General features: G+C 41.6%; 2 protein-coding genes and 1 long non-coding RNA gene across 3 annotated transcripts in view; 1 reads left to right on the top strand and 2 right to left on the bottom strand.

Moving 5' to 3' along the window:
* Positions 1-27,715, top strand: part of SND1 (staphylococcal nuclease and tudor domain containing 1) — a 220,360-nt gene that overhangs the window by 143,074 nt on the left and 49,571 nt on the right. The gene's annotated exons all lie outside the window — the stretch shown is intronic.
* Positions 16,730-20,306, bottom strand: LOC144720311 (leucine-rich repeat-containing protein 4C-like). Its single transcript, XM_078596969.1, has one exon. The coding sequence runs from the start codon at positions 19,728-19,730 to the stop codon at positions 17,709-17,711; it is 2,022 nt and encodes a 673-aa protein (XP_078453095.1). The 5' UTR covers positions 19,731-20,306; the 3' UTR covers positions 16,730-17,708.
* LOC144720312 (uncharacterized) lies at positions 20,350-21,652 on the bottom strand. Its single transcript, XR_013585741.1, has 2 exons — positions 20,725-21,652; positions 20,350-20,517 (listed from the first exon to the last, which is right to left on the bottom strand). It is a non-coding gene; the product is annotated as an uncharacterized LOC144720312 (long non-coding RNA).

Genomic DNA, 27,715 nt, shown 5'->3' with positions numbered 1-27,715 from the left:
AAAAGTAGCCCGAGGAGATGCATGCTTTCAAATAACACTGAGTGACATAAAGAGGGAACACACGGGCCGGACAACAGATGCAGAATTAGAGACGTCACGTTAACTGCTCAGGCAATCAAGTGAGCTTTGGGCAGGAGACATCACCAGCAGGGGGATGACGGCTGAGGGACGGACTGGTGATCGAGTGGCAGCCGATGGGAGGGAGTGCACCCGAGAGGACCCGACCAACGTTGCACTTCCGCTTAGCACGGGTTGGCTTGCGTACGGCGTGAAAGAAGTTCAGGATACGTGCATGGATTGCGGACGTGGAGCAATGACGTCGGCCTTGTAAGCATGAGCAAGCAGGGGGGGGGGGGGAATTGTGGCGCCGTGGGACTTTGAACAGTGGCGATGATATGGGGGGAGGCCTTCATCTAGCAGTGGATAGAATATGGCTTATATCTTTTGGCGTTGTGCTCGAATTGTTTAACGTTTTTTGCAGTCACACTTGGAGAACCGGATGTACATAAAAACCTGCATCTTGGATTGCAACATAAAAAAATGAAATCGCTTTTACTACTTTGGATATATTTGAACAAATTGTGATCATATGATGGCTATCATGGACCGTAAAGTCCAAAATGCAATCCACAAATGCAGGTATAAACCATGAGGTTTTTACTTGGCATTGATGTATAAATCAGTCGGATTCATTTTGACTGTCATTTTGCTTATGCATTGTTGCATTATCTATTGCAAAAATTTTAAGATTAAAAATAACCTTTTCCAAGGGATGGTTCCATCTATTTTGATCAAATCTTTTTTTTACAATCGAAGGCACATTGTGATAAATTAAAATCGGTTATAATTTTCTAGCTAACATCATGCATCATTTAACTTGTACAGTTGACAAAGGATGCTTTAAACGGCATGATAAAAACAGAATGTAACATGATATGCACGTTTTAATATGTTTAATATAGTCGTGGAGCTCAGTTTCAACAGGAAATAAAAAAAATCCTCTTGGCATTACACAGCGGTAAGATTTCTAGCCGTAGTTTGTTATTTATAATGCCAAGGTAATTTCTGCCCGGAAAAACAAAAAAAAGCACTTTTAAAGGACCTACTCTTTCGGGCAATCGCCGTGCCTTTAATTGACACTCATATTAAAAGGTGTGAACTCTGCCCTCCGTTTATCTAAGTGTAATGAGCGTGTATACTCCGCGCAACTATGACACGGGGAGATGCGAGCAGCATTTCCGTTATCTCACTCCCCCCCCCTAATCTGTACGATTGGAGCAATGCATTCAGTGGAAGTCCTGACAGTGTTGCAGCATCAGCCGGTGTGAGCACTCTGGGGACGTTTTCTTTGCAGTTTATAGTGCTTCATTAGGACGGTTTCTACAGGGAACATGGAGATTATTCAAGATGCACTGTGTGTTTCGTGGCTGATATTAAGGAAAGAACGAATAATGGGTGTAACTGGACTTATACTTCAGAACGAGATGCTTCCTGCTGGAAATAGAAACCTCCGTTACCTTGACATTTTATATATATATAAAGAGAAGCATATATATAATGATGTTCCAGCCAAATTTGTAGTGAGGAATGTGATAATTTTTTAAGAGAACATTCTGATGTATTTTTAGTTTAATGTAATTAATGCACATTATACGCTCAAGTAAAAATATAAAGGATTTGAAAACGTGTACTGTGCAAAATGAATTTTCCTCCGACTAATTAATGGAACTAATCTTCCATTTGTCTTTTTTTCTAGAATTTGATTGATAGACAACTTAATATTAAATGACATTATATCATCATTACGCCGAGTGTAGAAGATGGTGACATATGATTCAGTAGAAACTGATGTAGTCATTCATACTCTTAAAACCTAAGGCCTGAATGAAAATTATATTATATAGATATTATCAAAACCACTCAAAGATGGAACAGCTACACTGAGATTGTATAAAATAAAATACAAATTGGAAGAGAAGTGTTGCAGAGAGATAGGCTTTTACCAGGGAAATTCAGTGAAAGAAGATATTTTTCAAAACACTGGATTGCATAATCAAAAGAGGTAAACATAATAGAGAAAGCATTACCCATTCCAGATTTTCTAACTCTAGTTACAAGAACCAACTAAAATGTATGCAGGAATTCATTGGAAGACCTCACCTGAAGAAGTGAGAACAGGTTGGAGTGATTTTGTAAAATGGAGTTTAATGATGAAAGTTACCGTAACAATCTGCCTGAGGAGGACAGTTGTCACCCGATGCATATTGCCTGCTGTGACATAGATCAGAAACATGGACGTTGATAATGGAGCAAATACTGAAAAGTATACTAAGAAGTGTGGAGAGAAGTATGCCTCGAATTACACGAGAGATGGAAAGAGGAAATCGTGGATCAGAGAACAAATACAATTTAGGGATACAATGCTGACTTAAGAAGGGCGAGTGGGCTTTTGCAGGACACATTGTTAGAAGGGATGGTGGCTGATGGAACCCTGAGAGAGCGACCACTACAGAGATGGAGTGATCAGATTTGCTCGTGGGCAGGAGCGGGGATGGATTAGGGCATCGCCAAAACCTTGGAAAGGGGGATGGTGATAATGGGGGGTGGCCTTCATGTAGGAGTGGATTCATCATGGCTGCTAGTGAATTTATCACAGGTAGATCAATTAGTTTAATGCCGACATTTTTTATATAGGCAAAATTATTTATTTATTTTCATTACAATTATTGACATCTTTATACTAATTGTCACCTTTTGAAAATGTTAATTGATTGTTTTTTGCTGCAATATTGCAAGAGACTCATTTTCTGATAATGAATGTGTTTGTTGTTTAGTGCACAACCCTTTTTTTAATCCTGCAAGAACATCACATCTGATTATTTTTTTCATTTCGAAGGCTGCACAGGAAGCAAAATGTGTCGTATTTGGACAGCTCATTGATTTTCACTAGGAAAAATTGGGATGGTAAAACATGGCTTGAACAACGATGAAAAACTGGCTCAAGCAGACTAATAAACTGAGCAAGGTCAGACTGCAAATGACCACGGCCAAGATGAGATCAGCTCTTTGAGGGCAACAGTGGGCCGCTTTGTTAAGTTGCAGTTGTGTATTGGTGCTAAAAAGTAATTTATCATTTCTGTCGTAGTAAATTCTACCTGCAGATGGTCATGCAGATTGTTGACTAAAGAGGGCAAAAGTGGAGGATTAAGACGGCTTCAGGTGACCGTCACAAAAAAACGTAACAGCGTAATTCACAGGCTTGTTTTAAATTTTGTCAGCGGTAGCAGCGGCTTCATAAATTATTAGGCTACAAAAGTGCCTCTTAATTTACCCTGTATCAGCACATACTCTGGCGTGTTAAACAAGAGCTGAATTAATTGGCCTTTTCCTAGGCTTGCGGTATCCAAAGGTGGTGACATTTCGAGTCGGTTTACAGAGACACATTGTAGATTTTATATAAAAAAAACAAAGACGTTCATGCCACTTAGCCCTGTGTCATATGCCCGATGTAAATGTTTAAATTTGCATGAATTACATGCTTTGCATTATATGCAAATCAATGTTATTGAAACATATTGAATACATTTGAATGCAAATATCATTTGTAATGTTTCCTCATGAACATGTTCTCTACACCGAGAAATATATGATAAAAGTGCATAATTGACGAAGTAACATTTTTGTAAAAAAAAATATTTAACAATTAAATTGTACTGTTCCATATATCTGCAGCTTTTGTGCAAATATATAATTGATTGTGCATTTTCAAATTTCTCCTCACGTTTGACCTTTTGGGAATGTAAGCACAAACATGTGAAATCTCTGTCCAGGAGTTGTAATGTTGAAAGATGTAATTATTAAAGATGTAAATCACCTTGTAACACAATCTCATCATAGCTCAGAAGCTAAGCAGTGTCGAGCCAGATAATTACTTGCATGGGTGAGCACCAAAGAAATATCAGGTCGCTGTGGGTGAGTTGCATTAGCAGCTTAAATAGGGAGTATTTTTCTGTCGAGGCTGGGATTCAGGATTCTCTGCTGGGAAAGTTAACATTTTTCATATGAAATGTAAATCTGAGGTTCTAACTGATCTGCAAATGTTATGAACTCTGATACAACTCGACTTGAGCAAGGGTATCTTCACCTAAAAGGTCAACTGCTGTTTAGGAAAATTAATGGATGAAATTGTTTACCTAGCAAGAGCTGGACATCTGTATACATGTGGTTACCTATTTTGAACCACTGCAATTTGGAGAATTCAAATAACAATATATTTGTATACCTTTTACTTAATTGAAAAATGTCACTCTTTGCTTTATACAGCCAAATGAGATTAATTACTTGAAGCCTTCTTCCATGGGAATATGTTGTATCTTAATCCCTTAGGTCACTGTATTTTATTTAATTGTGTCCAAGTCGGCTGAAGTGAAATAAAAAAAAGTCTGATCAACCATGATTGCAATACTAATGTAGGAGATTTTTTTAAATTGCATAACACCCCACGTTAAATAAAACCTCCATTTAATAAAAATTTGCTTTTAGTAGTATACGAACCTATGACGGTTTCAGTTGCCATGCAGTTACGTGACCTGAAGGGAGGTAAGAGCTTTGAAATCTGGTGGAGTTTAAGTAAAAATTTGCCCGTGACCGGGTGGCATGGTAGCAGGTGTTCGTGACATCATGATACCCATCTGTTTCTGAAAAATGCGATTATGATTTTTTTTCATTGCCTGTCTGCTGGCATGTGCTAGATTTTTATGCCCTGCATCATACATTATGAAGCAACTTGCTCTTGACCTGAAAATAGGTTCTGTTATTCAAGCTCTTTGGTCTGAATTAACTGGGCCTTTATGTAAATTCACCTATGTTACTCAATAAGACTTATTGCACAGGTAACAGTGGCATTTGACTGACAAAAATCACATCTGCTGATAAAAATGTTCAGAACGAGACCTAGCAGTGAGACCCACTGAGAATAACTGAAGCCATTTCATAAGCACATCGTAATAAAATAACATTATGCCAATACTTATTTTGCCAAAATTTTGTTGGAGGAAATCAACTGGAAAACCACGACAGAATATGTATACTTAAGCAAATAAAGATCAAAGTTATGAAATAATTAGGCAGAATTAAGTGATTTTGTAAAACTGAATTTTGATCATGAAAGACAACCCACTCACCATGCCTGAAAATTGTTATTTTTCAATTATTAAATATTACTTGCAATGATAAGTGTCTTCGAAAAAACATGGAAATTGGCAAAGAAAATGGAACAAAAGCTGACAAAAAAATCATAGGGCTCTACAGGGGATTACTCGGAGAGACAGAAAAAGGAATGCATGGATCAGGGAACAAACGCTAATTATAGACATCGTCTTCACTGTTGAGGAAGTAAATAGGATTGGGCAGGACACATTTCTGGAATGGATGATGGCCAGGGAAACAGATTGATGAAAGAGTGGCAGCCAAAGGTGAGGAAGTGCCAAAGAAGACAACCACCGTGAACATGGGAGTTATGACATCAGGTCAAGTGCCGGAGTGAGGTGGATTGTGGCATCACAAAACCATGAGTAATGGTGATAGTGTTAGACATTGGCTGATGATGGTAATGCCAATAACTCGACTTTGTTTGTGTATGATGGTTTGCATATTTTGAAGGGTAAATTTCGTTTTTGACTATTAACATTTTTTATGTGTGCAGCCTTTGTTACGTTTTTAAGTTCTTGGTCACTGCCATGTCAATATAGTTTCTATTTCTCTCTTTAATCCTCACCCTTTCAAGTGAGGCAAACTGGATTTTAAACTTCAGGAGCACCTGCCTGTATTTCCTGTTTCAAAGTCTAACTGAGCAAAACTAAACAAATCCAAAACGACAGTATGTGCCAACAAATATATTTAGTTTTTAAGCGTACATATTCTCCCGTGTGATAAAAACAATTTGAACCATGTGTGAAGATTTAAAACATTATTTAAATTCGTAATACTCAAAGTCAGGCAGATTCGTTGGGTTTCTAGTTTACAACAGCCTACAATTTCTCACACAAACATATGGCCAACGGCAGATAAGCATATTAAAAGTTTTGAAGAGTCGTAGAAGTGGAAGAACTTGGACTAGCCTCGCAAACTAATGCACGGGCATCATAGATAGACATTCATCTGTGGAGATAACAATTTTGTCACCACATGTTTGGAATCGAGCACTTATTTTTGATGCCTGCTGGAAAAAAATCTTTATCAGACCTTGTCATATATTTGTGGTCACGGTGGCTTGACGTGTACAAGTATTATAACCGTATTGTTAAGAAAAAAATGTTTCAGCAAATTTTTTTGGGATCTGGTTAAAAGGCTGTATATTGCACATGTAATGGAATTTCAGCATCACACATTTGCACTGTCAAGATATCACTTTTGTACCAATCCGTTATCTCACACTGCTTTTTAGATGCACAATGCTTGACATACGTCACTCAAACATTTTTTTGGGGTATTGTTACCACAATTGTAAATCTCACTGCATTCTTTGCGTATTACTGTCGCCTTCAAAGTAGATGTACTACACAGCTCTGGCACTGGTAGGAACCTCCTGGTTAAACCAGTCCACAGGGGATTATTGTGTCCGTCGTGCAGGGAGGGGCTGGGTGGGGAGGGGCTGGGTGGGGGGTGGGGCTGGGTGGGGAGGGGCTGGTCACCCCGTGGTGCTCTTATAAAACTCAACGTTTAACCTACTCACGCCGGCTTGTGCCCGCCCTCACAGTCAGGCATATTTGCGGAATACACCACGCCGCCGTTGACCCTGGCCATTGACCGAGCAACCAGCTCCCTCCGCAGGATTTTTGTGTCTTGCTCATGAAATTATGAAGCAACAATAAATGCTTATGATCATGTATAGAGGTTACTTGGCAACCTCATGACCTAAAATATTTGTCTTCATATTTCTGCACCTAGCTTTGAACTATCATTTTACATGAAAAATAACGTTCGGTTATATAAATCTATTATTCTCATGCGGTCACTTAATAAATTGCTGCAGAGTACTTATTAATGGCTCACATTACGCTATGTAAACTCCTATCAACTTCCATAGGTACAATTGACATTTTGGCCACGAAAAAAAGAGAATTATATATTAACGTATAGGTGGGAGACAGTAGTGGCACAGTGGTGAGCGCATTGGACTGCAAACCCTGCCACCTGAATCAGATTCCCAGGCACAGCTATCATCGGAGGTTCATGATATACGAATTGGTCCTGGTCCTGGGCCCACCTCCTTTACCAACCTGCATGGAAATTATGGTAAGGGAAAAAACTTCCATTACAGATGGGGCATTTGGGGCAGCCTTCATACTGTAGTAGATTAACAAAGGTAATTAAATGAATTGTCATTCATGTGTACAGCTCTTGTTTATATGTCCACGTGACCAAATCACACCGAAAGCACACAGTTGCATCAGCTGTTTGAGTTGATTGAGGCTAGATAGTACTTGGATGCGTGACCACCATGCACAAATACTGGAGGTTGTAAGTGGCAGAGTTAGTGTGGCGCATCGTGAAGAAACTTTGCACCACACATTCTATGACCTTGCGTCGTTGCGCCCCACATCCACCAATACAGATGTGTGCGATGACTGACGTGGTGAAGTATGATCAAATAACTTCATGAGCCACATGGTGTGGGAGGCCTTTCTCCAGCAGTTGATTGACAAAGAGCTGTGCATGCGCATTCTTGAGATATTACAATAACTTTGAACGTGTCTATGCTGTAGCTGGTATGAAGGTATCCACTGTGAATTTTTGTGGGTAAACTGACGTGTGGACATATGCAGCGCTCTCAAAAAAATGTGATGCCTCAACTATACTTTTTCTATCCTGGCACTCGTACTGATTGATATAAATAACTGACCCCAAAGGCCAGTTTATAGTGGAGCTCTCATGGCAGTGAAATGTGTGGACTGTAAAAATATTTGATTTCAGTCTCTTTTTTTATTGTGCTTTATTTTTTGCTACCGTGAAATCCCATCGCTGTAAATTCATGTCCACTGCAGCACAAATTGGGGGCTTGGTTCGTTATTTTAAGAACACACTTCATTACCCTGAAAAGACCTCGGAAAGGTGGATTTTTAATTAACTTAACAATAGGGACATGGACTAGAAAATGGGCAGCTGTTGATGTGGGTGTCTGTACATGCCTCCAGAAATATAGCAACTAAATAGACAGGCTGAAAGACAGGGAAGGCCCATATTTCATAGGTTGCAAGGCCGCCAGGGGGAATACGAGTGACATAAATTACCTAGGGAGGGCAGAGTAGTCCGCAACTTTGTGGAAAAATAGATTGTTTGAAAAATGTTGCATCAGAATCCATTATTAGCTTCAGTGCAGTGAACTTATTTGTTTATTCTTTCAGAACTATGAGACAAAGTGCATAAAAGCACCATATAATAACACCCGTCCAAGCTTTATCATTCCCAACTGTCAGTGCAGATTTCTTTGGCAGAGAATTCCATCATGTGGGGATTCTGTGGGGTTACGTAATGTAATCCACAATCTTAGCGGTGGCAAACACAGCACTTAAAATCTCCCCGTTTGTCAGTTGTGGGGTCAAGGGCTAGGGATGGGGCGTGTCTGAGCGACTAGACTTTTTCCAGCGGGAGACTGTCCTACCTCCCCTAGTGAATACACTTAAATCACTTCCATGCATGTGTCCAGAGGGCATCGTATACTACGTCCATCTTGAAAAATATACTTTTTTACCGCAATGGGCTCTGACCTGGGTATAAATAAAGCTTGCGAATGTATGTATGTATGCATTTAAGTGTGAAACTTTGATGCAATGTTAAATATTACGTATATTTAAGTACAGCGTTGCACATCCAACCATCACCCAGTGCCCAATTAACCGCCCGCACCCAGCGTAGGAAGTATGTGCATGGCGTAACTGTCATTTTCCTAAAGGTGTTTACAAACGAACCTTTTCACAAATATGTAAGGTGTTCTTAATCTCACATATATTCGCTTACTTATAAAGTACACTAAAGAATGTTTAAAGCAGTTTGTGCTTAGTTTTGTCTCATTACCTATTTGTGCACGGTGTAATTACATTTTCTCCAGATATTCACACATCTGACCACACAAGTCGCCCCCAGAGACATGGATACACCATTGTTGTACTGTACTGCATAAACATGTTGGAGTTTGCAGAGCAGAATGTGAGATGCTAGTGAGGCTCTTAATTTTGTTGACGTAAAAAAAGTGGAGCCATTTGTCAACCACAATGAACCAGGGTTAAATATCAGGGATTTGAACGATGTCATTACTTTGTTTTAAGGAGAGGTGCATTGTCTTGGGGCGGTGACATGGTCCGGAAGTAGTGCATTCGCCGCTGGTTCAGCAGGTTGTGGTTTATGAGTCTGGTTGGCCACCCTGGTTAATACTGCAGGTTGGCCACAGTTGACGTTCAAGAGCCCGTGATATAATTCGAAAAAGAGTAACCATTGTGCCGGCATCATGGTCCACATCCGAAAAAAATATTCTAATTACTTGAATTGGGAAACAACTAACTTAACTGGGTGATGAAAGCAATAATTTCCCACTGCGAAAAACGTTTGCAGAATCCTCCTGAAAAGTCTCGAGACACGATGAGGCGTATGTGCAATATCGTTTTTAACGCATAGCAACAAATGGAATGAGTAATATCTTGTGGGAATACTTGGGTTCTTTTCTCATATTGGGCACAAATAAATATCTTGGACATATGCTCAGTTATCTACGCTGATTAAGTAGACACTGGGGAATCTGAAAAGGAAAACCTTCTTCCAAAGATGTTCGACTGGTGAGGGAATACTTGCAAAGCTTGCACAGAGGGAGGCAGTAAAACCAATGGAAACTGGAGTCTCAATACACAGCACAAGTATGGCAATTAACAAAGAAGTGAAGCTCCAGGGAATATGAATCACATCTACCTGCAACAGTTGAAAGCTTCAAACATTATTCCAATTCATTGCTTGGTATTAAAGCTGCACAGTTTGTCCATTTATATAAAAAACAATCTAGAATCAAATAGGCAATCCGTTAGACTTGAATAGTTGTAAATCATTTGCTGACGTTAGAGTTCTTTGGCACTTGTGAGCAGTTATAGTACTTCCAGTAATTTGCTTTTCTGGCATTCTGTCTATTGCTAAAAGCTGCAAAGGAGCTTCCACGGTAATTCTACAATGTGCCTTGCCAATAAATAGCCATCCAATCTAGGCTGATTTGTAGCTTGGACTCTATTGGCCAGTCTTGGCTTACAAGGCCCCATGTGGGTGACTTGCAGGCAGTGTGCAGCGGGGAAGCTGTCCGTGGCAAAGTGCCATGTGAGGGGAAGGCTGCACTAATTTGCCCCGTCAGAGCTCGGCAGTTTTCTTGTCCTTTCTGCGCTGCTGCTTCTGGCCGTGTCCTCTTCTTTCTTTGTCTTTCTCCCCCCCCCAGCCCATGCTCCGTTTTGTGCACCTTGTATCATGTTCAACAGAGCAGTTTAACAGAAGATATGCTCAATTTAATTAGGCTGTTTGAATACTGCTTTGTATCTGCTTGGTAGTGTATTAATTTTGGCATCTGAGGCTATACAATGTTCATATAATAATTCACAGTTTGTGTTGTATTAATCTCACACGGCGTATTATTTCCTTTAATTATAAATAAAAGTTAAAATTAGAAAATAAATCCTCACATTTTTCGGACGATGCTTACACCTTGAATCAAAGCTTCGAACCATTAAATTTGTTTTGGCTAATGCAGCCTTTTAATCACTATTTTCAGACATTAATGTGTTTTTCATAATTGCACAGGCATTGTTACCTGATCCATGACATTTCTCAGATGTCGTTGGGGTGATGAACAACAATTATATTGGAATTGTCGGTGCTGATAAGTTCAGACCTGGTCTTTGAATAGGGAGGGCATTCCCAAGGTTAACTACCAGGCACTGAGGCCCCCACAGTACCACAGAGGATTCCGTCGCTGGCGGTGCATACCCGCACTTTTGGGATCTTGACACTTATTTAAACCTTGTGGATTACCATTTGTTCTGAGAAAGGTCATTTCAAAAATATTGATTTACTGAGGGGGAAAAAATATTGGAGAAAGGGGTCCATTAAAGGATGAAGCCACGATAAATTTAAGTTTAAAGGATTAGCATATATACTGTTTTTTTGAGTATGAACTAAAATATTTATCATATTGATTTGTTAATACAAATATTTATAAAACTGGAAAGAAATGACACAGCATGCCGTTTTTGTTGATCCAAAGAAACTGATAAAATAAAATATGTCCTTTATTGATTCATTATATGAACCCAGCCAATGGTTATAACAGCACTCTTCACATTTCAGAAATTCACACTGGTTTTTGATGGCATCGTCCATTTGGTTTCATCTCTGCGTTATTCCACACCTTCCACGAGAAACATTCCTTTCTTGTGTACAGCGTGTATTAAAAACTCGTGCCGAGTATTGGGAAAATTATCTTTGCTGTGCTAGACGGTGTGCACAGAGTAAGTGTGTGTTCACATTGGCTTGTGGTGGTGTTATTGAAGGTGTACTCCACTGTAAAGATGAGCCGGAGCCAGAGCATGCTTGGATAGAGCCCCCAGGGGTTACTTTGTTTCTCTTCTGCTTCCTTCCTGTCAACTCTGTATTTTCGTTGATGGTACAAAATGTCTTTTCTGCCTTCTCTGCAGTATAAAAATAGCAGCAGGATTTGGTCCAGAGCTAGAAATAAAAAATGTTTTGAAATGCGGGGGGGGGGGGGTGCCTCGCGCTGTCTTTATCAATAACGTGTGGACATTAACGACGGGCAGTAATGCAAAGTGGTGCATGCAGTGCGATTAAACAAAAAAAAGTCGCATCGCAATTTATCGCGCGTTACGCGTAAGGTAATCGCATTAACAATGATACCATAGCTTTGGCTGTACAGCCGTATATACCTTTTTGCACCTGCATGCAACCGAACGTAAGTGTGACTGACACACCAGCTGATGTGCAGTATACGTGCGTCGAGTACTGTATGTTGCACAGCAAGGCTGCTGCACTTACCGTTGTAGATGTACACAATTTTGTTTTGTCGAGTATCCTTGGGAATATATAACTTAGGCCAGCGTCTAAATGGTCGTGAAAATATTTATGATTTCTCGACATTCTGTACACACTGGCTTTTCAATGAAAATAGCATGTATTGTGATAGATTTATAGTATTAATTAAATGTTTTCAACTAAACATTTTGTATTTAATTGTGAACGTTTGGTAATTAGTGATACGTAATAACAGCATTTCTTTGGTATATCTTTGCATTTTCACCCGATCCTTGTTTCCTTTGTATATGCCCTCATCTTTATATCATCCATTTACAACCATATTTTCATCCAGTTGGATGGCAGAGTGGTCAGATCATGTGGCTTATAATCAGAAGGTTGCCAGTTGAATGCCAGTCGTAGGTTGACTCAGCCCTTATTCCATTAAGGGTCTAAAATAAGTACCACTTTAGGGGAAGCCATCTCCACCGTATGATTGTATATTCTCCACCTGTGACATAAGTGGTGGGAATGTGAGTTGAGGACCACACTTTAGACTGTTTGTTCCCATTCGTGAATCAATCCTTCCATTACCATCTGTGTATCCATTTATCCACGTTTTTATTCTAGCCACTCTGCTACACGTGAACTGGTATAAGTGAAGTGCCCTGCTGATGCAATAAGATACTAAAATGCCAGTGCTGTCCATTTTCTTATTTTTGGAAGCATCTGGCTTTCAAGTAGCTCCCAATTTTTTTTCCTTCTCATAAAACTGAAGCTGTTTTGGCTTCAATTGTTTTCGCAGTGTGAGCTTGGGCTCTTGCTGTCAGCAGCGCAGGATGTCGGTCCCCTCTTATAATCCTTTGCTATGATCCCACGTTACAACACTTCATATGGCGAAAAATAATTTGTGTCTCAAGGTAGGTCGCTGTAGGACATCCTGTCACTTGAGGCCTTCAAAGCTGAACATTCCTAGTTTTATACTGCGGGCCAGGGGTTGTGACATATTGCTGTGAGGCCAAGGACCGTCTTCCAAGGTGTTGATGGACATTGGATACATTGCGTTTCCATGTTTTCTTTGAAGCTTAACCTGCTGCTGCTGTAGTTGCAGAGCACCAGCGAGGTAATGTGAGGCGCTTGTTGCAGAGCAATGGATGATGCAGATAGTAAGTTTGTAGCGTGGTGTGTGCAGTAGAATATCCGTTACACGGGGTATACACGGGTCGGGAACGTTGATGTATACCAAGGCAGTTCCCGCCTCGCAGGGGGCTGGCACCTGGGTATCTTGACTGCTGTGTGACGCACACATGCCTCAGGCAAGGAGAGGAGAATAGGGAAAGGGAGGAGGTGGGAGGGGAGGAGGTGGGGGATTGTATGGAACACCTCCTTGGGCTGTCCTTTAAATAGTACAGTGTACTGTCCAGTTATTGGCTAATTGGTGTGTCACCGAATTCGGACAATATCCGCAATGAAATAGGGACACACATTTTGGTTAATTTCCTAATGTGCCAATTAATTGTCCTTAAGAAGTACAATATACGTTCAGCAAGATTGCTTAAAAGAAACGTCAAGTGTTAAAATTCGTTTGTTATAGTTCTGCGTATCTTTGGTTTGAATGTAAAGTGCCAACGTGTCGCATTGTCATTATGTTTGAGCTACAGCCTTTCAAAACTACACCCTACTATTACCCCGGGCGTCATCTGGCAGTATTATCTATGAGGGAACGTATAAGAACCAGGGGCTTGCTGAATTTGAAAGCAATTATTAGTAAAAATAGGCATCCAAGAGACGCCTGTCACAAAAAATAAGCATTGGTGTGGTTCCATCTATTCACCACAAGGTTAATAAGTATTAGGGGAAAAGCGAGCTACCTGCGTTTGAATTACTGGGGTTTTGTTTATGAACGATGGTATGTTTATGTTTTGTATGCACTAGTTGTCAGGAAACAAATGGAAGTAATGACCCATGCTAGAGGAAATTGTAGAGGCAATCAGTAGGCTAGGTGGTGGACCTTTATGGTCCTGCTCATATTTGATTCGTGAAAAATTGGGAACATTTTTTTTTTAGTGTGCACCTGTTTCTAAGATTGCAGTAATGTCAATGCACATTGCTTTACGCCTTATTGCTCATGTGACCATCATTCTCTCTGTTGAATATCTGGGCTCGCTGCCTACCTAATTCTGACAATATATGTTCATCTGGTTGATTTCTTGATTTACTGACTGACTTTTTATTTTTCATCTTGTCGCAGTATTTAATATTTGTACAACTGACGTGGAATATTTAATGGTTTGCGGTGTTTTGGTCGTTCAATACGGATCTGCCATGCCATTTAAAATTATAGGTTATGCCATCAGGCATTTGCCGCAGTATTGTGGTTAGAGTTACCAGCTGCGCAAATAGCAACACATTCTTCTGCAAAGCACCCATATCAGGTGAGACTGGCAAGACCAATTATATAATAATTATTGTTGCATTTGATTCGAATTCAATCCCCAACACGCAGTATTATGCAATTCAAAAAACCAACTAGCTGGGCCTTTTGTGCAGGCAGATTAGAGTCAACATTGTGTGCTGGTGGAGCCGAAAGGACAGCGGGCTATTGATGTAAAATTGCGATTCAAACATGCTCACTTGCATAGCAACAGAATTAGGAATGTGTATTGTAATGGCACTTGTAGGCAAAAAATAGGTTTTAATTAAAGGGCAAACCATTTTTTTTTACCAAGGCTTATGTTTGAACAAAACAATCGGTTGTCATTGAAAAATGTTATAAAAGCTATAGAAACCGCATTTTCATTTTTCTGGGATAAATGTAATAAACATAATTTATATCAGTTCATTAGCATATGTTTATGTACATATAATTTTTAATTGTCTTTCAAGTTGTACATTTTAAATTCAGAAATATGTCTCATATATAGTAACTCCAGTGCCGCTTATGAACCAGCTTCATGCCCTGGACCTGCACCTTACACTCTGGCGAAGACTTGTGAGTACGCCACAGTACTGCGCAGAGTAACTGAACCTCTTCCACACTCGCGGGGTATCAATAGTTCTCAAGACAGACGGATGCCAGCTAAAATATATCGATGGCCATTAACATCAAGGGTTTCAATTCTGTTTGGCAGTTCTACGACATTGCCCTGCATTGGGCAAAATACATTGAAATGAATCTTATTCACTCATGTTTTCAAAACCTGGAGATGCATTAGTTGTTCAGTGTAAACGTTCAAACCACGAATTATTACCTGATTGGGTTTTGTATCAGGTAAGAGATTATTTTTGAAGAACATTTGCCTGGGGTCTTAAACTCATAATTCGATTTTAACTAAAAGAGCTTCTTTCCAAATTCTAGAGCTGCTTATTTGGTACTGTGTTGTCAACAGTATCCGTTTTCTAAATCGGTTCCTTCTGATGTTGTATATTTTTCACGTTTATTTTCTTTTTTACAAACCCTATTAGCTGGAACATATTTACAAATGAATTCAATAATTTTCCCTTTTTTAAAACCAGTACTGGGAGACAGAAAATTACATTACGTTATTGGGACATCTACATCTTTAAAGAATTTACCAGAAGTCCGTGACGTCACGTCATTGCGTATACCTAGTCATACTAAATTGAAAGCAAGCAGACCAAGACTGAGAAAGAAAAAAATCGCTTTTGTTGCAACGAGCCTCTAAGCGAAAGCGCGACGGCTGGTGGGTGGCGTGGGCAGCCTTCTGACACGCGGCCTTTGCGCCTGCTCAAAAAGAGAAGCGGTATTCGCTGCAATTGGGAAGGCTCCACTTTGCGAAAATAAAAAGCCCAATGGTAGGCAGCTCGCACCAATGCCACCTTCTTACACAAACCTCGTCAACCTTTTTTGTTTATGAAAAATTAGCTCTCCTGCCAAACAGCTGTTGCACGGAAATGTTAATCCTCACTTTCAGACCCTACGGGATCGTTTTTTTTCACCCTTTAGGATTTATGAAATTGTCACAGCACCGTACACCGCAAAATGAGTCTTAGGTGTGATATCATTAGGCGTGCCTCGCCACCCAGAGCTTGTCTTAATTATCGTGTTGATGACAGTTAAAGTCACGGCACAGAATGTGAACATAATTAAATCAATAGTGAGCACCCCGGTGCGCTTAGAATGATGGTGAGCCCGAGGGGGCCAGCTGCCTGTCAAGAACGAATGATAAGACTTTTTTTTGGCTGCTTATTCTGAAGGTCGATAGTCCACTATTAGAGGATTGACAAACCTTTTGGGAACAACCTTTTGTCCCCTGTAGGGGCTCCTTAATGCCTTTCCTGTCTACATTCATTTTTCCAATGGTGTTTATTTCTTTAGCCCCATTAACCAATCCCTTTAAAGATCGTAAAGGAGTTGTGCGCAATCCGAACACGATGCCCGCTGCCCAAGCGTATGACGCGAGGTGGCATGGCATAACTACATCCAGACAAGGGGAACACTAATATAGCCATTTGCAGTAACCATTGATTTAATTTTCTTTTCCTTCTCACCTTTGCTATTCGACCTCTTCAAATTAAAGTGTTATTTGTTTTTCCCCATGAAAGAGCAGGTTGTAAATTCAGTACTGCATCTTGTGTAAGTTGTGTGCTTTTTGCAGGAATGGGCAAAGTAAATCACAAACTGTTCCCGGCACAAAAATACTGTCAGGGGCATATGGGCTGCAACATTCTTATTTTATTATTCTTTTAAATATTTGTTTTTATATGCAATGCAGCTTTTTGTTGGCTTTTCTATGACAATGCATTAGAAGTATTAGAGAAGCCCTCGACTCATTTCTTGCGATACCTTTCCGTGGGCACAGTATCAAGAAGTGCGTCATATGTTTTCCTCCGTGAATGCCAAAGAACACACGACAACAGATTCAAAAGTGGGCTGTCATGTCAGTTTCCGTGTCCAGTTACACCAGCCACAATAAATAGCTCATTCCCCAAAATCAAAACAGATTCTATCAGTGTGCAGATTAGTGATGCTACCTAGTACACATATTGAACTAAAGATATACATAAATGAAATAAATGAAGAACTGAAATGCAGCTCTTTTTTTCCTCCCATCACAGGTGGTAAAGTAAAATACTGTTTATATCAACCTGGAAGAAATATTTTTTCTCCATTTGTAAAAACACTCTTAAAACAGGACTGTCATCAGTGTTTGAAAACTATCAATTTTTTATTTAATTCTATTGGCATGTCTACTACAAATCAGTTCATAATTACATTTGTAAATATTCAAACTTCACATGGAATAGATGCTTGATGATCTGACAACATAAAAATAAACTTTGGTAATGTGACAAATGCTACAAATTGTGTCTTTTTTAAATGTTTAAAAGACGCATATTGTTGTGTAGTAGTCGTACATCACTTCACCAAATTAACTAATAACAATGTATATCTCCACAACTGTTTCATAACTAACTTACCTTGTAAGAACTGTACTTTTATATAAAACAGAGGTTTAATTGGCAAATTGACCAGTTAATCTTACATAGGCCACCTTATCAGGACATTGTGACCACATCCTTATATTTCTTTGAATAAAATAAATCTTTTACAAGATATTTGAGTTTTTGCACAATTAAAACCCACGCAGTCCTTTCACGCATACATACGTACATACATTAGTCCCAAACTGCAATTATATTTGCGTTTCCTGAACATTCTCTTTCGAGTTTGTACGTATCAGTAAAGGTTCATGTATGGAATGGTGAAATGAGTTGACCGCCGTGTGGTTGAGAGTCCCCATGTGGTTGCTGTAGCCGTACATGGGCTTGTATGTGCTGTAGAGCCCTGTGGGGTTAATGACCCCGTCGTGATTTTTCTGCTTGGGCGATCCCAGCGAAAGGTCCAGGCCCAGCGGCGAGGCATGGTGAAGGTAGTGCGGGTTGTGCTGCTGCGTATGCCGACCTCCCAGAGTCCCGCTGGCGCCAGCCCCCACGTCCTCGTCCACGTTGATGATTTCGATGGCACGTGCCTGGATCATGTGCCGCCCCTGACGGTGGTGCTGCTTGCGCAGCTTGTAGAAGATGACCAGCATGGCGGCCGCCATGAGCGTGATGGCCACGAAGCATCCGATGATTATCTTGGTGGTCTTCATGACCTCGTCGAGCCCTGCCGTGGACGCCTCGTCCCCGGGGCTCACCGAGACGGCCGCTGGCCGTGTGCCCACGGCGGTCTCATCCGACGGCCCGTTCAGGGAAAACGGCGTGGTGGTCAAACGCGGGGAGTGCGTGAACCCCTTGCCGTCCCTGACACCGCCGCGCGTCGGTTCGCTCGTCTCAACCGTCACGGTGGTGAAATAGGTATATCCATTGGTGCCCGTGTCCGGTGCTGTCACATTCAATGTTGCCGAAGCAGTAGAGTTGCCAACAGAATTGGCCACGAGACAAGTGTAAATCCCCGTGTCTTGCACAGTAACGTTCGTAAAATTCAAAGTCCCGTCGTGCAAAACAGAAATCCTAATTTTGTAAGATCCATGCGTCATTGACGTGCCGTTTGGGGTGATCCACGTCACGGAACTTGCAGATGATGGCGCTCGACATCTCAGCTCGGCTGCCATTCCCTCGCTGATATTCACGTCTGACGGAGGAACCTCGATTAATGGAGGGTAGCAAGTAAATCTGCTGGAGTCCAGCTCCCAAAGGTTAATTGCCTTGCGGTCCGCAGGTAAGGCGCAGCGTGCGCAGCAGGTGGCGTTGTTGGGTACGTTCTCCCTGAGCCACCAGCTGAGCCAGAGAATGTCGCAGTCGCACGTCCACGGGTTGTGGTGCAGATGGACCCGCTCCAGCTTCTGTAAAGGGCTGAACAAGTCATGTGGCAGAGACATGAGGCTATTGTGCGCCAAGTTCAGCTCCTTCAAGGACTGCAGCTCGTCAAACGCATTCCTCTCCACCAGTCGCACCTCGGAGTGCATGATCCACAGCTTGCGGAGGTTGGCGAGGCCCTGGAAAGACCCTGGCCTCAGGACCTCAATTCGGTTCCCCGAGAGTTCCAGTTCCTCCAGTCTTACCAGTGGAGAGAGTTTCGGCACTTCACGCAGGTTGCACATGCCCAGGTTCAGGTAGCGCAGGTTGCTGAGGCCCTCGAATGCTTCATTCGATATAAACTGCAGCTTTGTCAGCTCTCCCAGGTCCAGCCGCTGCAACGACGGGATGCGGGTGAATGTATATGCCGAGATGTCTTCGATGGGGTTGTTCCTTAGCCACAGGTCACGCAGCTTTGAAAGGAATTCAAAGGCTCCGCTGGGAATGGCCGTAAGCCTGTTGTCAAGAAGCTCCAGAGTGGTCAGGCTCGTCAGCCCATTGAAAGCCCCCACCTCCACTTGCCGAATGGCATTGCGCGCCAACTGCAGCACCTCCAACCTGTGCAGATTTCTGAAGCTGTCTGCTTGCACCATCTTGAGGCTATTCTCCTGCAGGTTCAGAACCCTCGCCGTGTTGGAGATGCCACTGGGCACCTGATTCAGCCCCTTGCGGGAGCAGATGACACGGTTGAACTGCTGCGTGCATGAGCACACAGCTGGACAGGTCTGCCCCTTGACTGGTGGTAATAAAGTCACAACCATGGCAAAGAGGCACAGCAGAGTCACAGATTGCGTGATAGACGTTGGCAACCGGAGCTCGGATATTTGCCTTGGAATCTCCAAATCTGACGTCATCATTAATGCAACTGATTAAAGCAGCAAGAGAAGATTCTAAAAGCTCGCCGACAACGTTCATAATTTTTTAAATCTATGTACATTGCAGTGTGCATTGAAGAGTGCTGTACAACTTTCCACTCGCCGTCCACAAAGATGCATTGCTCCGCATATGTATGGTCCATGGGATGGGTTATTTTTTTTTTAGCCGCAGTCCGTCGAAACTTGGCAAATAAATTACGCGACAGCTATTATGTCAGTCCAACACGTACCGACCACATCTTTTGACGGCAGGGCGGTTTTCTTTGCAGCAAAATGGCTGCGTGTGGAACCTTTTCATAGGAGCGCGTCCTTGCTCTCAGCTCTTTCTCTACATCACGAGGAATGACGGGGGGGGGGGGTCCCCGTGCCGTGTTCACCAAAATGAGCTTGCGCGCACGCACAAAAACAAGGGGTTTATTGGCGTCTTCTACGTTCCCCTTACGTTATTCCTCGGATAGATGTACTTTTTTTGTTTGTTCAATATGCTTTGTCGTTTGTTCTTATTCGCAGAGGATGTACTTTACACACGCAAAAAAAAATCGTTCTTAGATGAAGAACAAAAAAAAACCGTATCGATAAAACTTACTGCGTTTTCCTTCTCATTCAAGCGGCGATGGGTTTAAGTGTAGCTCTTGGTATTTCTGGCGAGGTTGATCTCTCGCTCGCTCGCGTAATTCCAAATTCGCGTTTCATTCGCGCGGCTGCTGCTGCTGCTGCTGCCCCCTTCGTTTGGAGGCTGCTCCGAGAGTGTGGCGGGCGCAAGCTGCAGCTTCGCGATCAAAAGAACAAGGCACAGAGGAGGGACACACACACAGACAGAGAGAGAAAGACATAAAGATCAGCCAGCAAAAGAAACGCATCAGGGTTTAGCCATTGCGCGTGCGTTACGTGCGTTACCGCCGTGCCGAATGCAGAAATACGATGTAACAGCAGCAGCAGCAACAACAATAATAATAACTACTTCAGCGTTCGGTACCTTTCTGAAGATGATGACTTCCATTCGTTAGCGCCGTCACTTTGCACGTTGCGGAATTTGAGGAGGCGGCAGCGGCGGCGATTTTTTTGTCTCGATGCCTCGTTTCTTTTTCTCGACGACGGTGCACGAACAACAATTGCTGTTTTTGCCGCTCGAAAAAAGTCTTTTCACTGCCCCCCTCCTCCTCCTCCCCTTTGTCCGGTTGAAACGAACCCTGGCACGGCCCGCGAGCCTCTTCCCAGGCAGAGTTTGTTGTGTGTGGAGCTCTCAATCATTCGCTTCCATCACTCCCCCCCCCAAAAACCCTCTTGCTCGTCGTCCGGTGGGGGAGCTCCCCCAATATCTCTCGGGGGGGGGGGGTAGAAGGTTTTTTGGTTATTTAAACTTCCAAATGTCCGAGAAGAGCTGTGCAGCAGATGGGGACCGTAGCAGCAAGTCACCACCTGGCAGTCGCTGCTGCTACTGCCGCCGCCGATGATCTCCGTTCCAACCCCCCCCGTGCGCCCGCGGGGTCCTTCCGCCTTCCCTCGTGCGCTCGCTGTGACCACCACCAGCACCACCACTCAGCCACCCATCACCCCCCCCCCCAACCCGGTGCGCTCGCAAGCACGCAGAGGATGAGTGCCGGAGCAAGAGACCGCAGCCGGGGCAGAAGTGTTGTTTGCGAAGCTGTCGTGGTGGTGGTGTTGTTGGTGGTGGTGGTGTTGTGGTGGTGTTGTTGTGGTGGTGGTGGTGTGTGCTAGCGAGTGGCGGGCGAGCACGTTTGTATCCCCAGGGGTAAGTTTAAATGGCCCAGCGGTGCGCAATTCTTTTTTTTTCACTTCTTCGTTGTCGTCGTCGTCTTCTTCTGAATACTCATTCCTTCACTACCTTTTCCTCTTTAGTTCGCGAACAGCGCGTTCACTTCGTCGTAGTCGGCGACGAAATGAAAATCAACAGCAAGGCTCTTTGACGCATTTTCATTCATTTCTTCGGGGGAGAAAAAAAAACGAAAATAATAAATGGAACAGTCCACAGGTATACTGCAAACGCGCGCGAACGCGTATTTCGCAAAGCGCCCGGTTTTTCTTGGCTCTTTCCTTTTTCTTGATAAAACAGCCTTCTCTTGTCCAACGAGAAAGTCTTTTTAGACAGCCACGGGTGGAGGGTTTTTCCTTCTTCACCCCCCCCCTCAACCACCACAAAGCACCTCTCTTTATTTTATGTCATCCTCATGGGCTCGTTGACTTAAATCGCTCGCAGCATCTCCGAAGGCCGATGGGGGGGGGGGGTTGATGTTGTTGCTCGGCCAGCCACAGCAAGCAGCAGCAGCTGCGATGCTTTCGCACAGACGCCAACGAGGAGGAGGAGGACGACGACGAGACGCACTAATCCCGCAGCGCTTCTCGCTGGCCGGCCGTCCGGGCAGGCTCACCCGCTCGCTTCAAGCCCCAGTGCTACACCGTCGGCTTTGCTTTCACTCTTCCCTCCCCCCCCGTGCTCTCGTCCCCGCTCACAATCCCACCCCCAACGTGATGAATAAAACATAATCATCCAATTACTCCCCATCATCTCCGCGTTGATTGGTCAATTGGATTACCGCATGACGTGGCTGCTGCAATGCCACGTGACGAACATCGAACACCCCCTCTCCTCTCCTCCTCCTCCTTCCTTTCCCTGCAAGTCTTAAGACTGCGCCACCTCTCTCTGCAGCGTGGGAAGGTTTTTTTAAAATCACCCTCCTCTCTCTCTCAAACCACCGCCACCACCAACCAAGCCAAGCACCCGAGACAGACGGGCAAGCACACAGCGAAAGCCGCCTGCTGTGATGTGCTTCCACCCATTGGTGGTGCTGTGTGCTGTGTGTGGGCTGTGTGTGTGTGGGCTGCAATAAAAGTGTCATTTGGGAGAGGGATCATGTTGACATTTTTGTTTTCTCCTTTGGATTACTTTGTGAACTTGTAATGTTTTTTGTACAGCTTGGTGGTGACCAACAAAAAAATAATGTCATTTAAAAAGGCAGTCCCTTTGTGTGTATTTGAGTTGTTGTTTTTTGATCAGCTTTCTAATTTCATTTTCTCCGTGTAACCTTGATTTAAGTACATCTTCCGTTGGCAGACATTGTGATTGAATTAGCATTTATAGTACAGTACACCGAGATGGAAAACGGGCATTCAAAGTAGATGACTCACACATCCAAGACTTGTACAAAAAATAGTATGGTTGTTTTTAGCCTCCTTGACTGTTGGATGTTCTTTAGTCATAAATCAATTCACACTTTCATCTTTACATGAGAGGCAACGTTCTATGAAAATGCTCTTAATTTTACAATGGTATTATTCATGTTCTCAATAAACATGGGCTCGTGAAAGTCGCTTAAGATTTAAACCGTTTATTTTTCGTTCAAAGTAAAGCAGTCTTTAATGTATTTTGACTCCTGTATTTTGAAAGTTTGACATGATTAATATAATATACTGCCTTACTATGCGCTTTGATTAAATGACATTTACTCGAACACCAGGATAAATGAACGTTTCGAGACACTTGAGCATTAGTTGTAGTTGAAAGCAAAAGTCTGTTCATATATATGTCATTACTGACAAAGAAAATTGAACAAAAACTGAACAGTTTGGAAAGAAGCGTGCGAGAAATGCGTGCTCGGAATTAAGACGAGAGACGAGAAGGGCACCACGTGGTTAAGGGGACATATGCAAATCAGAGAATAATATTGATCGTTAAAGAAATGCAGTGGCATGGGAAGGACACAAACGTAGGAGAGAGCTGATGGCTGATGCACAAGCCAAAGGAGAGAATGCACCGTAGACGACAACCGATGTGTTTGATTGCTTGTGGTATCGCGGATCATGGGGAAGAATGACAGACGATGATGACGACGATAATGACATAACGACTTTCTTTTTTACAAAACCATTTTGCCAGTCTTCTTTTATAATTAAAAACAAAAGAGCTTAAGTGTCTCTGGTAGCCAAGTTTCACTAATTGCTTTGTTGAAGAAGAATTTACTTCACGCATAATTTATGTCTGATATAAATACAACTCTTTCCTTTATTCGAGCGGTAATGCTCGATTGCTTTGGAACATTGCAATTCTGACGCGATGCAGAGCCTCGCTTTTGTAGTGCGTGCTTGTCCAAGACCTTGCACATTCACTTGGGGTCATGCAAGAAAAGCAAATTTTGGTTAATTCAGCAGAACCTTTATTTGTGGCACAAGAATTAGTGAGTGCACACACAGCCTAAGCTCTGACCCTTAACATTCTCCAGCTGTTGGTTGTTGTTAATTGGCTATTGACTGGAGGCCCAGTTAGCTCTCCACATTGTCTGCTCTAAGTGGCCTGATTGTTTCTAAAAATGCTCCCTTGGCTCCTCTGGTCTCAATGTTTTGAGGTTTTAATCACTTATTTGATTTCTTACTCTCAATTGTTCTGTAACTGTTACTGTAAACATATTTGTCCTAGAACGAATATTGATAGATCTTGACCATTTTGCAAACATATTACAGGGGCATATTTGAAAAAAAAATTGCGATGAAATGGATCTGGTTACTTATTAAATAAATGCGGTATTAAATAAATGTTAATGATATTACCTTTGTTTGAGTGAACTTAAATATTCTTAACCGTTTAATATAATCTTATTGTGTCTTCAGCAGTTGTTTTAAATCCTACATTGGTGACTTATTGCTTGTACATTGTAAGTTGGAAAATGTAGAGTTTGTGGAAGATTTGTAAAATGGCTCCATTGTGCCTGCTATTTTAGCAAGATGTTGGTAAAGTATTGACTTTGTGTCACCGGTTAGGTTTGGGAGTCATTGACTTAAAATATATAGATTAGTGGCATATTTCAGATTTTAACTGTATTGTTATTTACACAGCTAAACCGATTATCAACATGGAAGCTTGCAAAGTCCTGAGGGATGATGACAATAAAAGAGCTTTGACTTTGAGATCTAGTGGCTAGAGACTCAAGAGACATATTTTTATCTTCAAGAGAGCGATAAAAATGGCATTAGTCACAATAGGTCCCTTTGACTATACAGTACGTGTCTACTTGTTATGGCAGCATATGCTTTGCACATGTTCATTGTTATAGAGAATTGACTTGTTATATGTTCTAAAAGTTTAATTTAAAAAAAATACTAGCAGTGAGAAGTGAATTAGAAATATTAAGGTCAGTGAGCCAATGTTAAATTTACAGTTTTTCCCATTCCAAAAAAATATAACAATTGTCAATGTTGATAAACTAAAACCGCTTAAGCATAATTTAACTATTTTGATAGTAGAGGCATGGAAAGTTGAGAAAAATATTTTATGGGATACGCATGGCAAATGTAAGGGTTAATTAGGGAATCGTTGAAAGAAACTATTTGAAAGTACACAATAATAATTGATTAAATTATCTCTTGCAAAACAACAGTTTTTGTGTACTTTTTAAAATCCACTGTCAGCCTCACCTGATGAAGCAGTTGAGTGCCATGTTGAGGGTACATTATGGCAAAAGTGGGGATTGGGGAGATGAGTCTGCTGTCAAATCACTTTATAGCAGCTAAAATATGTCAAATGGTGTGGCATTTAAATATTTTAAAATTTTGACTCTAGCTACAACTGTTGCCAGCAGATTATTACAAATTGCAATGTGTGTGCGTAGCGACCTGTCTTTTGGAATCTCTCAATGTTAAGGGCATCAATAGCCTCTATTATCATACCCCGTATTACAGCTTGACACTGCACAATGGAGCAATTTCAAGCTACTTGAATAGTAATGACGCGGATGTCTGTGCCGCACAGATAATGAAGGGTTGGCTAAGTTTGTCTGTAGGCAGTATATGGTATTTAAACATTTTCCAAAAATATTTAGCTCGAAAAATACTGTTTAAGAATCCAATAGCAAGCTATGATAGAAAAATTTACTTAGTGATGCTACTAACATTAAAGAAATTCAATGAGGCAATCTCAGTAACCAAGAACAAAAGTACCGTGGAAGAAACACAAATCTTAGTTTGCACACAAAGTATTTTACCCATTGCTAGCACTATGTCTAGGATGTCATTGGTTGTGTATACGTTTGAGAAATTGTGGCTATTTCTTATTACTTTAATAGCTTTGTAAGAAATGTGGAGTTGAGTTATTTGTACTTCATAAAGCAATTGTATTGATAGATATACAATGACATTGTGCAAATTTCCTGTTACAAGGAAATACAACTTTTTCAGGAAACAATTTAAGCTTCAGTTCAATTGTCCTACTTGAACCACATTGTGCATTTGATATGCATCTCGTACTGATGAAACAGACTGCACTGTTTAATTTGCCCTGCCATTATGGTAATTAGTTAAGAGTGGTGGCTTTGCCAGAAATACACACAGTATGTGAAACATCTCAAAGACTTCAGATTAATTGCGTATATTATTTCACATGCACTTTTGTTTGCAAATGCTTCATCTATATTTAAAATGTTAGTTTGTTATGCGTTATAATGAGCTACCGAGGTATGCTATGTTATTAAAATTAGTAAAGTTGAAATGCAATATTTGATATTCAATGCAGTCCTTACAGAGGCAGAAAAGTAGAAATGTTTATCAGACGTTGCATGAGCCCATTCGTAATAAAATAAATAAATGCATAATTTACAGCTGTGCTTTATGTGCTTCTGGATGACTGCCTCTCAGCCGAGTCTGCAGGGAGGGTTGTTTGTCCATACCTCACCGCGCTGGTCAGAGCGAGTTGGTGTCGGAGGGCCTAGGACTTTTTCAGCCACCACTTGTCACTGAGTCAGCTATAGGGCACGATTTGAACTCGGGTTGCTGACCTCATAACAAACTTTTAAAATATTTATTTTAAAAGTGGTAAAGTTACGAAATGGAATACATTCAGGTAAGCTCCAATTGAGATTTTTTTTTTGTATAGCCGTCTTGCAAAAGGAGACCTGGGTAACTGTAATTATAGTTTATTTTTTGTTTACACTTGTACATAATTGTAAGATTCCAAGTGCGTTTCATTTTTTTTTATCACAAAGTGTGGTAAAAATTGGGATTTTATAATTCACAAACTTGACATCTGCTAGTTCTATCCTTACCTTGCTTACCTACAAGTCTAATATTAATGTTCAGTCCCCTCTTCTATTGTGCTACCTATCATTGTTAAACCTGTTTTTGTCAAAGTGAGATATATGTCTTGTCGCTAAGGGCAAGGTGTGCAGTCTTCCACACAATGTAGTGCATGTTGGTGCAACGCCATAATACGTATATTTGTGAACTGTGAGCAATTACTCATTGGTTCAGCTTGTAGAATACTGGCGTGGTCGCAAAGGTTAGCAGCACTCTGGACTTAAAATCCAAAGCTCGCCAGTCGATCTCCCCGTGTGGCAGTTGAAACAGTTGTGCAAGTTTCTTAAATCACCTGCCCCTGTGCACCCAGCAGGAAAACTGGGTATATAGCACAGATAGTCGATTGGCGGATTGCGTGAAGTAGGATAAAGTGTGGGTACCCCCACCTCTTCATCTCCGATTAACACGGTTGGCCACGTACGGTGCGAAAGAAGTTCCAGATACATAATTACATACATCTGGCCAGCATGCACGAGCAGGCCATATTATTATCCTCAACAGAAGCTCTCTTAGAGTTTACTTTGGACGAACGTCTGCCAACAGTGGTGTGGGCAAGCATTTTCATGGCTGAGCGATTCTTGAAGTCGAGAGAATACAATGCACAGATTACAGTTTAATTATTGCTAAATGTGTCAATATCTAACTGCCAGCACAGGGTTCACTAGAATCAGATTTTTTTTTATTGTTTTCTATTTAATGTTGTAAAATGTATATCCTGTTTAGATACACATGTTTGTTAGGAACATGCTGTGCCATGGAGTGTATTTTAAAAAAATGATGGCCAGCATTACAGTGATAGGCAGTGATATAGCTTACCAGAGTATAAAACAATAAGAAAACACAGGCACATCATTCTGAAAAACAAACATGTATGCCCGAGATAATTT

This window comes from Lampetra planeri, chromosome 8 (genome assembly GCF_965212315.1).
Source record: "Lampetra planeri chromosome 8, kcLamPlan1.2.h2, whole genome shotgun sequence".
NCBI classification, from domain to species: domain Eukaryota; kingdom Metazoa; phylum Chordata; class Hyperoartia; order Petromyzontiformes; family Petromyzontidae; genus Lampetra; species Lampetra planeri.
This window is presented reverse-complemented; position numbering and strand designations above follow the sequence as displayed.

What these genes read in the sequence shown, in the direction of transcription:
- LOC144720311 (XM_078596969.1), bottom strand. Translation starts at nt 19,730, where the DNA reads ATGATGACGTCAGATTTGGAGATTCCAAGGCAAATATCCGAGCTCCGG.